General features: G+C 34.2%; 1 protein-coding gene across 1 annotated transcript; it reads right to left on the bottom strand.

Moving 5' to 3' along the window:
- Positions 1 to 574: 574 nt before the first annotated feature.
- LOC117102288 (hexokinase-2-like) lies at positions 575 to 15,452 on the bottom strand (the record flags this gene model as incomplete). Its single annotated transcript, XM_033242540.1, is given in 10 exon segments — positions 575 to 1,285; positions 2,694 to 2,849; positions 3,614 to 3,806; positions 5,046 to 5,145; positions 5,257 to 5,348; positions 6,090 to 6,207; positions 7,906 to 8,045; positions 9,584 to 9,746; positions 11,791 to 11,874; positions 15,300 to 15,452. Coding segments are annotated over 10 exon segments (1,419 nt in total). The 3' UTR covers positions 575 to 939.

Below are 15,452 nucleotides of genomic sequence, written 5' to 3' on the forward strand. Positions count from 1 at the left end.
ATATACACACTAAATTACTATGTTCTATTATAATAGTAGAATTGTATCTAAATTTAGGTTACAATAGGAGGTCTACATCCTAATCCCCTTTGCATGGATTGATTCAGTTTATCTGGTGGCTATATCAAGTAAAACAGTAACAATATCTTTTTTTTTTCTTTTAATTATTTTTCTACAAATTTGTCAGAGGTAATGTACTTAGTCTCATAAATGTTCTAATATATCTAATACTAGAGGCCTCAAAATGAGACTTAGGCTTATGTATGAGCAAAGAGTATAACAAGAGAGCTAAGTCCCGTTCGTAAAAACGTCATGCCTGTGTAGGACGCCCACTAACGGTTGTATATTCTTTTTATTACCCAGTGCAGCGCTGCGCAGCGCGGTAGAAGTACGCCCGCTATAAACTCAGTAAGCAGAAAACAAAAGTACAGTATCTTGTGGAGAACAGATAAAGACAAACCTACCGTGCGCGGTGGAGTACTGGGTAATAAAACACATACAAGCGTTAGTTGGCGTCCTACACTAGCTGCGTAGAGCGTATCGTTTTTTTACGCTCTCAATGAGCGTTGTTGGCTCTCTTGTTCTATTTATACTCTTTGGTATGAGCAATATAAAATTGTATTATTTACTTGGAGGATATAAATTCTAAAATTACACAAAATCGTATTATTATTTGGTAATTGTACAATATGACTTATTATCTTATATTGATTCTATTTCTACCTATATATTTCCATGCAGATCTTTTCGCTATTTTCTGTTTACTATTTAAGGTCCTGTCTTGACTATCAAATATTACATAAGAAAAACATGTCACATGCCTAAATATGGTCATGATGACATCATATCATGACCATATTTAGACACATCATTACTATATATCGTCTATATAAGAAAAAAAAAAAAATAACTGAAATGAATTGTAGAATTTTACATGTTTTATACTCGGGAGGCAACAGCAGCTACTAAGGCTGCACCTTTACCACTACCATCCTCTGAAAGCATAAATGAAACTTTTTTCTTTGGTGCCAATTTTTCGAGGAAATTCACCATGTGATCATGGAACTTTGGATGTTTTTTGTAAAGGGAGCCATCGATTCCGACAGTGATTTTATCCCTGTTGATCTTGTTGGCAACTGACGCTACACCAGCTGACGCTAGCTTGGCGGCACGAGATGAGACAGCCTGGCAGACTAGATTTACAATGTGGAGATCCTGCTGGTTATATTTAACATCAAGGCCCTTCAAAATTTCCGCTACCTTGGTTAAACTTTCACCGGTATCACTTTTGTATAAAGAAAACAAAACGATAATGGTTTAATCACTTACAGATGCATAATTGTTTAATCACTTAATACAGATAGATAATATATAAATTAATGTTAGGCTATATACTATACTTAAATACTGAGAAAAACATTATGAAACAAATTCTTGAAATTTACAAATATATACAGTCAGTTCTTTTTCTTCTTATTGTCAGTAATTTTTACTTAAAAAACTACCACAACATTCTAAACCATTTCAGACAACACCAATAGAAGGCAACAATGACAAAACAAAGAGGATGAATATATTTTTTCTGTATGGAACGAATGTGAACACATGAACACATTTTGAAACCTAATAAAACCAAAATTTAAAAACAGATCTACAGCTTAAAGTAGCATTGATAATAAGGCCAATAAAAAGTATGTAACGGGTTGAATTTGATCGTGTGAAATGACGGTTATCTGCTTATGGATATTGTAGTAAGTTTAGCTGGGTAACATTTAGCAAACTACCCCTCTAACATCATGCGAACAGGGCGTTAACCAATTGGCTGCTGTATGCAATTTATATTTTATACAATGGGGACAACTAATGGGTACTGTATGTTTGTACTTTTATTAGTTCATAATCATAAAAATGAAGTCATCACTAGATAGTAGTAATGAAACTTTATATACAAAGCATATATTAGAAGAGTACATGCTATTTTTCAGCATAGCCATGAGATAATGCATATAATAAAATCTGGATTTTAAGATTGGAGTTGAAATTTCCAAACCAATTTTTTTTTCGTGCTTCGAGCCCAGACTATTGATCACATCATAACACATGTACACATCCACGACAGCAGCTTAGCTCAGTCGGCTAAACTGGTGGTAGCCATTGTGTATACTGAACCGTGGAGATCTCTTCATGGTCCCAGTTTCAATTTCCATTACTGCTCTTCTTGTATTTCAGCTGGAGGGCTGAAATGCAAGTTACAATAGCGCACCGTCTTTCGGATGAGACGTTGGTCCGGTGTGCATTATGGCCCATGTGCATGTTAAGGAATGCAGTACACTCTTCGGAAAAGAGTAGGGTACTGCCCAATCACCACAAGAAGGAAATAAGTCTTCTTCATATTTTCGTGGGTTAATCCTTTGGTGTTTAAATCGAATAAATCTATCCATCCATGATATACATAGTGCTCTATGTAGCAGTGGGCCTATAACACCTGAATGACTATTTAATAATGATTAGGGACTTGTTTGTATAGGAGAGCAAATCAAAAAATGAAAAAACTGAAAATTTTACTATAGGAAGGGAGAGGAGATAACTTGATACAATGCAATATTGAGGGAGTTGTGTCACTGCCGCTAAAGTGCTTTTTGGGTCTAGTCCAAATTTTCTAGTTAAAGATAATTTGAGAAAATGTACTTTACCCTTCGATGTCAGACAGGAATCGTGTTTCAAACTTCCATGGCTCATTAAGTTTGTCAGAAACCTTTCCTTGAAACAGCATCTTGTGATCTGCTAGTTTTAACATTGCTTGGCGTGTTATCTCACCCAGATACATGCCTGATATCATCTTCTCATACCTGAAGGAAGAACGGCGGAGTTGAATATGCTACAATGCGCAAAATGTTCATGCAACTAAATTAACATCAGGTCAAATATTACATTATCTGAAATTTACACAAGGTGCTAAACTAGTTGACGGAGCATATAATGGCTATGACTACACCATAGATTGGTTGTTAACATTTAATAGGTCATTACATATTACAAATATTTATTACAATTTACACTAGGCTAGTTAAATATTTCTACTAAATTTAAACAAAATAAATGCATTGAGAATAGTACAAGAACAACAGCAGTAACAATAAAAATAATAAAACTGTTGATCCCTAAAGAGAAAATATATATTCACATACTACATTTTGTGAGCGATTTGTATGTGAATCATTTATAATTTTTCTTTTTGGATCAACATAAAAGAAAATCTCAAAATAATAACATTCATAATTTTATTTCACTCAAAACGTAATGAGTCTGGTAGACAAAAAAGGAACATGTCCCTGTACAAGATTCCTACCACAGAAACAATGATAATGGCAACAACATAAATAAACAACAATAATAATATAATAATAATAATAATAAAATAATTAATAATAATAATAATTAATAATAAAAATAATAATAATAATAAAAGATTAACATTAATAACAATATAATTATAGAGAAATAAATTTATGAAACAAGTAATAATAATACTTTTGCATCCAATTATTATTATTATTATTACTATTAAAATAGCAATAGCAGTTAATATTATAAATCCATTACAGTAACTTACAGTTGTTTTCCTTTGTTTGGTGTTAGTTCATCCGTTTTTTTATCAAACTCTGTTCGTACATCATCTAGGACCCCATCATCACCAAATGCACCCCACTCCATGTTGATTATCACCTGCCTTGGCTTTTTATCATCTCCATCCCATAATTCCACATTATCGAGCTCTTCCATATAGCAGGTATTGGTACCCGTACCTGAGATAAAAAAGAAAAATCCCATACTAGTACACAGCATGTACCATTACCATTCCCAATACTATATGTTTGATTGAATTAAAACACAGGTAGGCAAAGTGCGGCCTGACAAGTGATTATTTTGCAGCCCATGAAAATTAATTAAAAAGCCTATGTGTGGCCTGGCAACCATGTTTGGGTAATGATAATAAGAGCATTCATATTGCGAAAAAAAATTTGTATTAGAAAACACCTTGCTTTTTACAGCATGACATCGATAAGTAAATAGTGGTATTAAAACTGAGCGTAAAGCGGTATAAAAGCAGTGCATGAAGGTTTTTGGAAACGGACTGGAAACATTAAAGTTTGGGTGCAGCCCTCTGTGTTAAATCAAAAATTCACTTTTGCCCTCTGACCCCTGAATTAGGATATACAGTACAGGTCTCTCTCTAAAGATCCCTCCAATTAAAAACCACCTTCAATTAAAGACCACTTTTCTGTGATCTAACTAATCTCTAGTTAGAGATCAAAGCTGCTAAAAACCATGGAAACCCCTGCCCCAATTTAATTGGACAGACACCTACACTTCATATGAATTGAATAACATAATGGAAACAGAATGATTAAGTTTGATTTAAAAAAAGTGTCTACCACTAGATCAATTCAGTAATGTTTACAAGAACAGCAGTAGCAGAGAGCAACTTAGCTGAGTCGGCTAATCTGGTGGTAGCCACTGTGTGTGCAACGGAGATCTCTAGGTCCCCGGTTCAATTCCCATCACTGCCTCTACTTGTGTTTCAGCTGGAGGGCTGAAATACAAGTTACAATAGTACACCGTCTTTCGGATGAGACGCGTTTAAGTCGTTGTTCATTTATGGCCCATGTGCACGTTAAAGAACACAGTATACTCTTCGGGAAAAAAGTAGGGGATTGTCTCCCGGTGTACTGCCTAATCACCACCAGAAGGACTCCACTGGATATAAGTCTTCTTCTAGACTTTCGTGGGCTATCCTTGGTGTTTACACCAAATAAATCCAATCCAATCCAACACTTAGAACTCTGGTCTCTATGCTATTGCTGTGAATTCTAACTATTACACCACAGAAACACAACCTCATCCCCTCTAATGGATGTGGTTTCTCAAATGCAATTTGAGTGCAAAGCAAATCTGTGCTCAACATAACTGTAACTAGCAAACAATGCAAAGTGCATTAACCTGATATTTAAATTAGTAGTGAAGGAAAGCCACAATGTACTAACCAAGAATCATTCCAATGTAGCAATTTGGATTAGTGTAGGCGCATGACATCAATGTACCAACTGTGTCGTTCACAACTGCAACAATATCCAACTCAACATTCTGTCATTAAAATAATCAAAACATACTCTGAAACAAAACCTCCAAAATATTAACACACAAATTAATTCTAATTCTTGTTAATATTGTTGAATATTTAAATTTTTATCATACCTTCCTGGTGCATGCTTGTTGCAGCAACACGACAACATCTTTGTTCTCAACACCTGATGCAGAGAAACCTTTAGTCCATGTCACAAGGAATGCTGCCAGCAAGAAAATACAAGTGAGGTTAGTTCACTGATTCAGTCATCAGAGCTATTGGGTATTCGTACCAAAACACACCCGAGTGCTACATTGCTTTACACAGAAATTCAAGAGAATATGCCGATTCCAGGTATACACAATATGATTTTACTTTATGGTTGGCCACTGTCAACTTAAAGTGGTCCAAACACACTGACACCAAACTAGGCCTACAGTACATGACATTGACTTAATGTTTCTGTTGCTAAACTCATCCCCAACATGATCATCAATATCAAAATCTCCAAAATTAATATCATTATCTCCCCCAAATTGATTCAGCGCCTCTACAGACATCCCAAATTCTGGAGCTCAAAATTCAGGTGAAAGGAGGTGAAGGGCACCTCGAAAGATATAATTCTTTTCAAGATTGTCTGAGTAGGCCCTTAGGCCGATTGTATTTGATTATTGTGAGGAGTTTTTTTTTTTTTAGTCATTGTGTGCTGACATTGTTGATAAAGTCAGCACACAAACATATTTGGAGAGAATTCAAAATTATGCAAACCAAATCAGCAACTAATACCTTTTTTTGGGGGGGGAGGGGGGTGGGGTTTTTTAATTTGACAAAATTTCTCTAGACCAAGAGACTGCATGAAAACTTGTGAGATCAAATCGGGAGAGACTAAACATCAGCCTTCAACTTCATCATCAGTCCCATCATTTTGTTCATAATTATTTATCATAATGCTAGCCAGTCTCACCTGAAGTCAAACCCTTCTGGGAACAGGGGAAGGAGAAGGTGAATCCCAGCGGCAACTTTTCCTTAATCCCCATTTTTACTTTGAAGTTTCCTAGACACTCGGCTATATAATCAAACAGCTTCAAGAAATTAAGAAAAGAAAACAAAAAACAAAGGTAAGTATCAAGAAAAATCATCTGAGTTGCTGATGGTGCTAGAATTATCAATCAATCAATGGATTCTATGCACCAATAAAAATACAAGACCAATGAAGTAAAGCAAGCAAAGTCGGTACAAGACCAAGTGACATCAGGGCAGAATTAGTGGCATATCTAAAGCCCCGGCCAGACTATCAAATTATATTTGACAAAATCATGTGACATGATTAAAAATGGTCATGATGACCTCATGTCATGACCATATATAGGCACATCATGACTATATATGGGCATACAACAGTTTTTTGCCCAAGAAAATGTGATAGTGTGGACAGGGTTTAAGGCAGCATAGGAAGCAATAAAAAAAAAATACAATAGTTAGAAATTACATCATTGCCCCAGTTAGAGTCCCATATATTTTCCCATATTTTTCATTTTTGTCAAGAAATATCTATTTTTATTTGGCATAAGAAGACTTTAAATTTAAAAAATTGAAATCATTAATTTTTTGAATACTTTCGGGGCATGGAGTATTATAGTGCAAATAATAATTAATAATTTTTCTGGAGACTTCTATAGTGCTGGGACGTGTCCACCATTCAGTGCTCATGGCCATCAAAACAGCATTGCAACAAGCTAGTATTATCGCCATGTGAAAAAGCCAACAGGCATACAGTATAGCCTGATAACACGAGCTTGTATCAGTAAGGCAATCTCCTTCCAACAGCTTGGTACTATGGGATTATTAAGTAAATGTTTGTTTGATAACAATAGTAGAGTAATTCAATCCAAGTGCATAAGCATTTCAAATAGATGAGGAGGGAGACACATTTATAGGCCTTTAACAAAGGCAATTAAAAAATATAGTCAACCTTAGAAAAAGACTGACTATACAAAGTCAAAAGTTTAAAAAAATCTATTTATTCAGCTAGAGAAAAATAGTACGGTATACCTGTCATTTGGCAGTCTTTGTTTTGGTCTATCATTTATTTATTTATTATTTATTCTTTGTCCTAAAATGCACTTTCAATACAAATGTACAGATTTCCAAAGTGGTTCAGTTAAAAACAAAATACATATAATACAAAATGATACAAGTAACTTAACTTGAAATGAAAAAATAAAAAATGAGATTACAACACAGACAAAAAGTACAGTTAAAAAAAAGTTTTCAATTTGAAGGTAAAAAAAAATTTAAATAGGTTTAGCATTTAAATAATGTTTTTGAAGGTAGACATTAACATATCTTTAACGTCAGTTTCAGTGTGTGTGAAATGATCATTATTCAGTGCATCACAAAGTGGTAATCACAATCGCATTCACCGCACCACACAATGCAGAGTGGTAATCAAAATAGCATTCACCGCACCACAGAATACAGAGTGGTAATCACAATTGCATTCACCGCGCCACACAATGCAAACATTAATCGCTCATTAGGGAAGCTTAAAATTCATTTTGGCAACAGACTACTGTTGATAGATAATAGTGAGCTTTCAATTTGTGTTACAACGCCACGCGAGAATGGAATCACTCATGCGTGACCATCCTACCAGGATATTCCCTGCATACGAAAATTTGGCAAAATTGCGTCATAGAATCCACACGATGAGGTCATTACATTCTACGTCCTTCCGTCGTCATGCAATCAAAAGTTGCCTAATATCTATTCAATCTCACCTGGTCACCGGTACCTGTCATTATATCTTTTGAAAGTGCAAACGTTTCGCTCTGTAACTTGACACCACCATCCAGTAGGTCCACCAAAAGGACTCGAAAGTTACTACCACCGAGATCAAGGGCAAGAAAGCTTCCATGCTCTGGAGTAAAAAAAAAAAAAAATATGACAGTTCAAACAGACTGATATATGGTATAAAGATTTAACATATAAGAAATTAGATGTTATAACGATTTGACATGTAACAGATTGTTATAATAGATCAATGGCGACCCGCGCGTGTTATGCGGCCCGCGAGAACAAGCCGAAAATAATATTTTTCCGTTAGAGCCTAGATTTCTAACTTTAATACTTTTGCATTCTGTTTTGCCGACAAGGCCTATATACTGGGCCTAGGCCTATATACTGTATAGGCCTATAATATAAACTGTAGCAATTTAATCAATCAAATCGGAAGCAGTAGGTAGCAAAGAAATACTGTACTGTATCCGATGACCCATTGTGTGATATATAATATCTTTACATTTGCATTACCAAACACAATTAGGGTAACTTTCTTAGGTCCAGATGCCCTGTATAAGCGTCTAGCGGCTTATTATTTTCAAAAAATTTTTAATTTGGGTACAAACCCTCCCCGGCTCGCTCCTGTGGGGCTTGGATGGCGCTATAACGTGCCATAGTTTATTATCACACCTCTTGCCATGGCCCTTCAAATTTATTCAATGAACAATTTTGGTTGAGAACCTTTGTGTACAGTATTGAACCATATTGTAAAGAGGCACAGGTTTGACTTGAGTAGTATTTGCTTTTATTGAATTACTAATCAAAGGCCATCTCCAGGATTGCCATTGTAGGGGATGCAAAAAAATGGACCAAATGAGGTCAGTGGGGCAGAGCTGGTTGGATCGCAGCTTTGAGTTTTCATTACTATGACAACTTTAATGCCCAAATGCCTAATAATAGATTGCAGGATATAATGTAAAGATTAAGATTCCCTTTAAATAAAATATTTTTTACAGAAAATAACAAATTTTATATTCGGTACATTCTCAACTGTCTTAAAAATGTAGATAGTCTCCGATTTGGGTGGAGACTTATGCACCCATCGTACTACCTGGATACACGCCTGCCAATCCAGGTTTAAAGTTGGTTTTGCACGTTGTCATCACCGTGATTCATTACTGCTAGACAGTGTGTGCAGGTCTAAATGAGGATACACCACATCCAATTATAGGATGGTAGCACAGGACGGTTAAATTTTAGACAAACATAGAAGGATCATTTTGTAAATTTTAAGCCAATCATAAAATATAGTGAGGGCTAACCTCAAGAATAGTTTAACCACTCAAAAACAATCAAAATTGGTATTCTAGAGAGTGTTATTAAACAATTAAACATCATTAAAATTACTGTTTTTGCAATATGTAGTATATTATTTTGGCGACCCACTCGGCAGAGGCCATGAAACTCTTTTTGGGAAGCTAGCCCCTTTTTTCTTTGATTTTATCTTCCTATTTTTCTTACATAATGATGAGGAGAATAATTAAAATGAAATATAATATTTAGGTTTTTTTTTAATAGTATTATTATACTTGAATATGAACATTCATATCAATCGATGATAATTATTAAAGCTATTATTAGCATTATTATTACTACTATTGTCATAATGAATCATACCTGAGCCATCTGGGATTGATCTCACATAAGTTGGGAACATTTTAACCTTAGCCGTAGCATTGGTCGCTGCTTCTAATCCTTTCACCATCTCACGATCCAATCTATGCATAATATCGCGAAGGTTATCCTCACTCAAGTGTAGAGATTCCAGAAGAGAATCGATCTTAAAATATGATAAAACAACCAAAATGAAAAATAAATTAAAGTTCTGTATGTACGATAATGGACGAAAATTTATTCTCTAAAGGCATGACTATTTTATACTTGAGAACTTATTGTTTTTTTTTAAGATCATAAGAGGCGGGCGGTAAGAAAAATTAAAATAAAGTTTTTCCATTTAGCAAAATGATTTTGCCAAAACCACCTAGGCAGAGAAAATAAAAATAAAATTGTAATAATGAATTAAACAGTGCAGTAATAATATTGATAAATCCTTTAAATCTATACAATTAAATTCAAAATTACCATTTTTGGCGGTCAGAGGGTTCGCTAAACAAGGTATAAAAAAAAGTTTTGCCTAAGTATTTATATAATGAGACTTTGTTATTACAGCATCATATAAAGCTATGCTGTAATAGGCAAGTACTTACTTATAATATTAAAGAAATGAAAAATTATAAAACATTCCAAATGGCTACTCACATCAGCCATTACGTAGGCAGTGATAATAGTAATGCTTAAGTAGGAAACCAATCAATCAATCAATCAATCAATGGATTTTATATGGCGCATAATACAGCAGTCTCTATGCGCCAATAAAAAAAGACCAATGAAAGTGAAGAAAGCAAGCAAAGTGGGTGCGAGACCGTGCCGTTAGGGAAGAGTCAGTGTGCTGTTCTTCCGCACTTTGAGGGCCAGCCGACCGACCCAGAGGAAACATAATTCACAGGATCACCGGGCCAACCCATTCCCTTACAACACCTGGAAACGACCCACTCAAGAAAAAAATAATAATTAAATAAAATGGCCGATAAATTATTGAGTAAGCTGAGTCAAAGAGATGTGATTTCAGTTGTTTTTTAAAAAGAGTAAGAGATGGCGATTCGCCATTCGAAAATACCATATTGAAATATTGAACGATGACATCATCATAAATGCTGATAATGGGAGACAATGATCTTGAAGAAAGTCAAACACAAATACATTTATGCAAATAAACACCCAGCTTTGAATACAATCGGCTACAATTAAAAAAACAGCATTTGAATAACTACCCACTACGAATGTGTTATATGTGTCATTGTAAATAGCAACTAATGAAAAGCAAAATTTTACTCGCATAGATGATCACTGGTGTCAGTAATTAAACCTCATGATATATAGTGCATTTATTTGAGTATATTACATATTCATTTTACACTGTAAATATATATGTCCTCCCCTAACTGAAAACCCTCCCTCTTTTAAAACATAATATGCAGCAGGGCATTTATTCAAATTAATATGGTAACCAAATGAAAGAATAATGTACTGTAGATTGCTTCATTTTTGAATCAGCAAAATATAATGATGAATAGATGTGTTGGAGCTGTTCTGATGATAAATCAATTACATGACTGTGAAAACACAAATCTGATAATGACACTGCAGTTTGCTAGGGATTTCAGATACATGATACATCGAGAATGAAGAACATGCACTTAGCGTGTTGACAGGTACAATATTAGGCTTGCCAGTTACTCAATAAAGAATTAAATACATTATCTGAAGAAAGCTTGTCTAATCCAGGGCTAAGTAAAAACATTAATTATCATATCTTTAGAAGAATAAAACATTCATATCACACATTTTAGTCAAGAATAAATGAAGACCATCAAAGCTTTTAGTACAGCTGAAAATACTGTAGTTGTTTTCCACTGATGGATGTTAAATAAAACACAAAATATTTGCGTAACTATGTTTTTTGGACATTAAGATCTCTTAATCATTTGAGAATGGTAATTTCAAAAATTTTCATAAAATTTCTCTTAAACATAATTTTTTGTCTGTTATTTTCCTTCAAGGAATCAAAAACAACTGGGAGTGACTGAACCCCCGCCTCTTATGCCCATGATCAGTGCCAAAAACCTATGACATTGAAAGTGTAAGACGCAATATTGTAAAATGACCATTTCGGAAAAAGAATAAAATAAAACGAGTATGAAGACAGTTGAATGTACGCACTGCATTCAAAAGCATGATATGAAGAGACTATCAACTGCTACTACCGAGAATTCTACACTCTGACTTCGATGAAGTGGGAGATCTGACGACCTCTTCCACTTTCCACCTGCAATAACCCAATCCTTTTGCTGTTGAAAAAATTTTGTAAAACATTTACCAACTGAAAAAAAATATAAATATTAGAAAAAATGTAAAAAGTAAATGTGGTTTTCAATTTTTTCATTCTGATGTACATACACAAAATATTTATATATTAATAATTAACTTATAATATTAATAATATAAAAAACATACAATTACATTTTAATCATTTACACAATATATAATAATTAACTTACAATCAGTCCAATTACGGGTTTGTTTACATCACCATATTGCATTATTTATATCTATTAGAGAGTGCACTCGCTTCAATCGCTTACTCTCTAGTATGTGAACGTTGTGATTAGTTTTGATAAAAATAACAATAGGACCACTAAAAGAAAAAAAGCTTCATGTTGCATGTTATCTCGCTCAGTTATTTTCTTTACGTAATGTCAGAAATGCAGTGGTACTTCAGGTACAGGTTTTGATAGCAGTTTCATATCATTTTCATAACATAAAAATATTTATAAACCACTAAAATGAGCATTTTTCGTAACATAAATATATTTATAAAACACTAAAACGAGATGAGACAGCATTGGTCTAGGATAGCTAATGCAAAGTTTTACTGTAACTCATTGGGAAGCTGAAAATCGACCGCGTATGTTAACCGGCTGTGCCTGGAAAACCGAGTGTGCTTGAAAATCAACTGTGTTTGAAAGTTGTCCTTTTGGCATTCCATATTAACAAGGCACAAAAAAAAGGCACAAAAAAAAAACCTTGCTTAGTAATAGAAGTGAATGCTGTATGGCCTTGTACATTCGCACCTCTACAATTGTAGCACACTGTTGTTTGTACTTCTAAAGGCAGGCCTCCAAAATGCTGTGCAAAGGTTATCATTTTATCTATGAGATAACACTCACCTTGATAAAGAGGTTTAATATTAAGCATAGGATTTGTTATTGTTTGTTTCTTATTCTTTTTATTATTTTATCGTCTAAGCCTGATGGGCTGTTTAATACAACCTACAGTGGTTGACTAAGGAACTGGACTGGGCCAGTGATGTATCTAGGGGTGTGCGAGGGGCCACGCCCACTAAACAAATTTGCGCCCTCTATGCCAATCTCCCCAATTGAAAATGTTTGAAGCAAAAAAACTAATGCTCAAATAGTAAAAAATCACCTTACTTTGCGAGCTAGGGCTTAATCACCAAGCCACCCCCCCCCCCACTTTACCTTCATGTCCTCATCAGCACCCCCACCACATAAATATGCTTCTGGACTAGGCCAAATTGCAGGTGCCAACCACATGGGTAATTTTTTGCAGCAGTACACTAGGACAGGAAGAATGGCATAAATGTCTCATGCAAAACACAGTGTGCTAACCTGTATTCAACGGAATATCTACAAGGGTGTACAGTATTCCAAAAAAATGTTTGCATTACCTAATCCCCAACCCTGGAAATTTATTGAGAATTTACAATCATTCTCTCATCTATTCCACATTAAATGGCATGAAAGTGTTTATACTAAAGGAAAATTTATGCTGATATGCATAATTGGAACTAGGAAATATGGCAATATGTAAAGTTAATGACGTAGCTGTATTTCCTTTTTATTGTTGTGGTTTATTGTACAATCATTATCAAAATATAATCTGATATGCAATTCAAAACAGTATAGTAAATGTGGGTAGGAATAATGCTGCATCATTTTCAATAATTGTGGTTTATTATATTTTTTTATTTTTTGTGATTCTAAATATGGATTTCAAATTATCATGTAGGCAAATGTTAAAATTTTTTTTTTACATTTAGAACTTTTAGTTGGAGTAATTTAATTTATTATACTGTAATATACCTGTACTGTAAATGGGACACAAAGACCACCATGGTTCATCACACACACATACTGGTTACTACCCGTTTTAAACTGCTTTGTACTAGATGCTGCTCTGAAAGTTGTTAGGTGGAAATTGTTAAACTACTCTAAAAATAATAATGCTCAAACACTAAATATACTTGTCAACTCAAAATATACAGAACTCCAAACATATTTAACAATGGGCATTTCATCAAACAAAGGCTGATTACTGAAAACCAACAAATCCTCTACAACACTCTAATGCTTGAGTTTTCTTTCAAATTTTCTTTTTCTATGCCGAGTTTCAGGATCAAGCTTCCTTAGTGTAGATAGTCATCATGGAAACTAGAGTCTATGGAAATTAATGATTCATGGTCCAAAATACTCCTCCCAAAAGTAAAATTGATAACAGCATGTCGAGTTGCAAGGGTCAAAATAATCAAATGGTAATTCACACACATCAGAAGCAATGTTGTTGGTCTACGCCTAAATTAGACGATTCCATTAATTTTCACAGGTAACTTCCAATAGAATCTTGTTTATATCAGTTTATCCAATAAGTATTCGCAAAATAGATATATTTTTCAATGGTTACTGAATATGTATTGTATTATTAACCGAGTACGAGATTTTTTATGTATTCAAGATTTTTCTTTCATTATTAATATCTAACAAGGACGTCCCACTCAGCATGGCTGATTTTCAAGGGAGTCCTCTCACATAAAAACTTACAAAATCCCTGAATGAATAAAGGTACTAACTTGAAGAATTAGAGCACAACACATTAGTGAACATCAAGGAACAGAGGATTAAATATACTAATGTCCTATAATGCTAGTAACTTAAACATTGTGCACCAAATCTCTGAAAGAGAACTTTTTTTTTAATCACTATACATAAGCCAAAATAGAAGAAAAAATTTCACAGTGGATTATAAATTTCATAAAACCACTGGTGCCTATAAGCCTTATATAGGCCTGTAGAGCATTTTCTAACGATGGACGCAACAGTGAAATCACTTTTGACTTATAGCATTCCAGAACAGAACAGAAAAAAATATTATTATATTATAATTTTTGTAATTTTGGCTTGAGAGTTAAAATTCAACAATTAAACCATACAAAATTGATAAAAGGCACAATTAAAATATGAAGAATAAAAAGGCAATTAACAATTAAACAGCTTTAAACAGAATTTGTTTAAAGTATTATTTAAATTAAAGATTTTTAAGGTAATTAGAAATTGAAGGGGACAAGAACACAAGCAATCAACCAATTAATTAAATATTTAAAATTGAGAAATTACAATAAAAATACAGTTAAAAATAAATTAAATCCAGTTGCTGCAATCCCAGAAAAAGTAAATAGAAGAGAGAAAATATTTTTATTTTATGGCATGCTCTTGATTGATTAATGCCATTCAGGCCTGGACCACGCTATCACTTAGAAAGAAGGATCCATATGTGCACATATTGCAACTTACTGGGGGCTAGGCCTAGATAGGTATTACAGCATTCTTATATAGCCTAGGCCTATCCTCAACTTACTTAGGCCTACTGCTTAGCTAGCTTGGCTAGCGAATATTATTATTGTATAGCCAATATTTACCTGTACTTTGACTTGTGTGTCTACCATACTGGTAAATTGTTTATCGTATACCGGCTACAAACGAAATGTGTTTGGGAGTCTTGATTTAGGCTAGGCCTACGCTTTGCCTCGGCAAGGTACCGGTCCGGGAATTAGCAATCTAGCTGTGTACTG

The sequence above is a fragment of the Anneissia japonica genome, unplaced genomic scaffold (assembly GCF_011630105.1).
Source record: "Anneissia japonica isolate Jap-2015-1 unplaced genomic scaffold, ASM1163010v1 scaffold165_len1371125_cov188, whole genome shotgun sequence".
Classification (NCBI taxonomy): Eukaryota; Metazoa; Echinodermata; class Crinoidea; order Comatulida; family Comatulidae; genus Anneissia; species Anneissia japonica.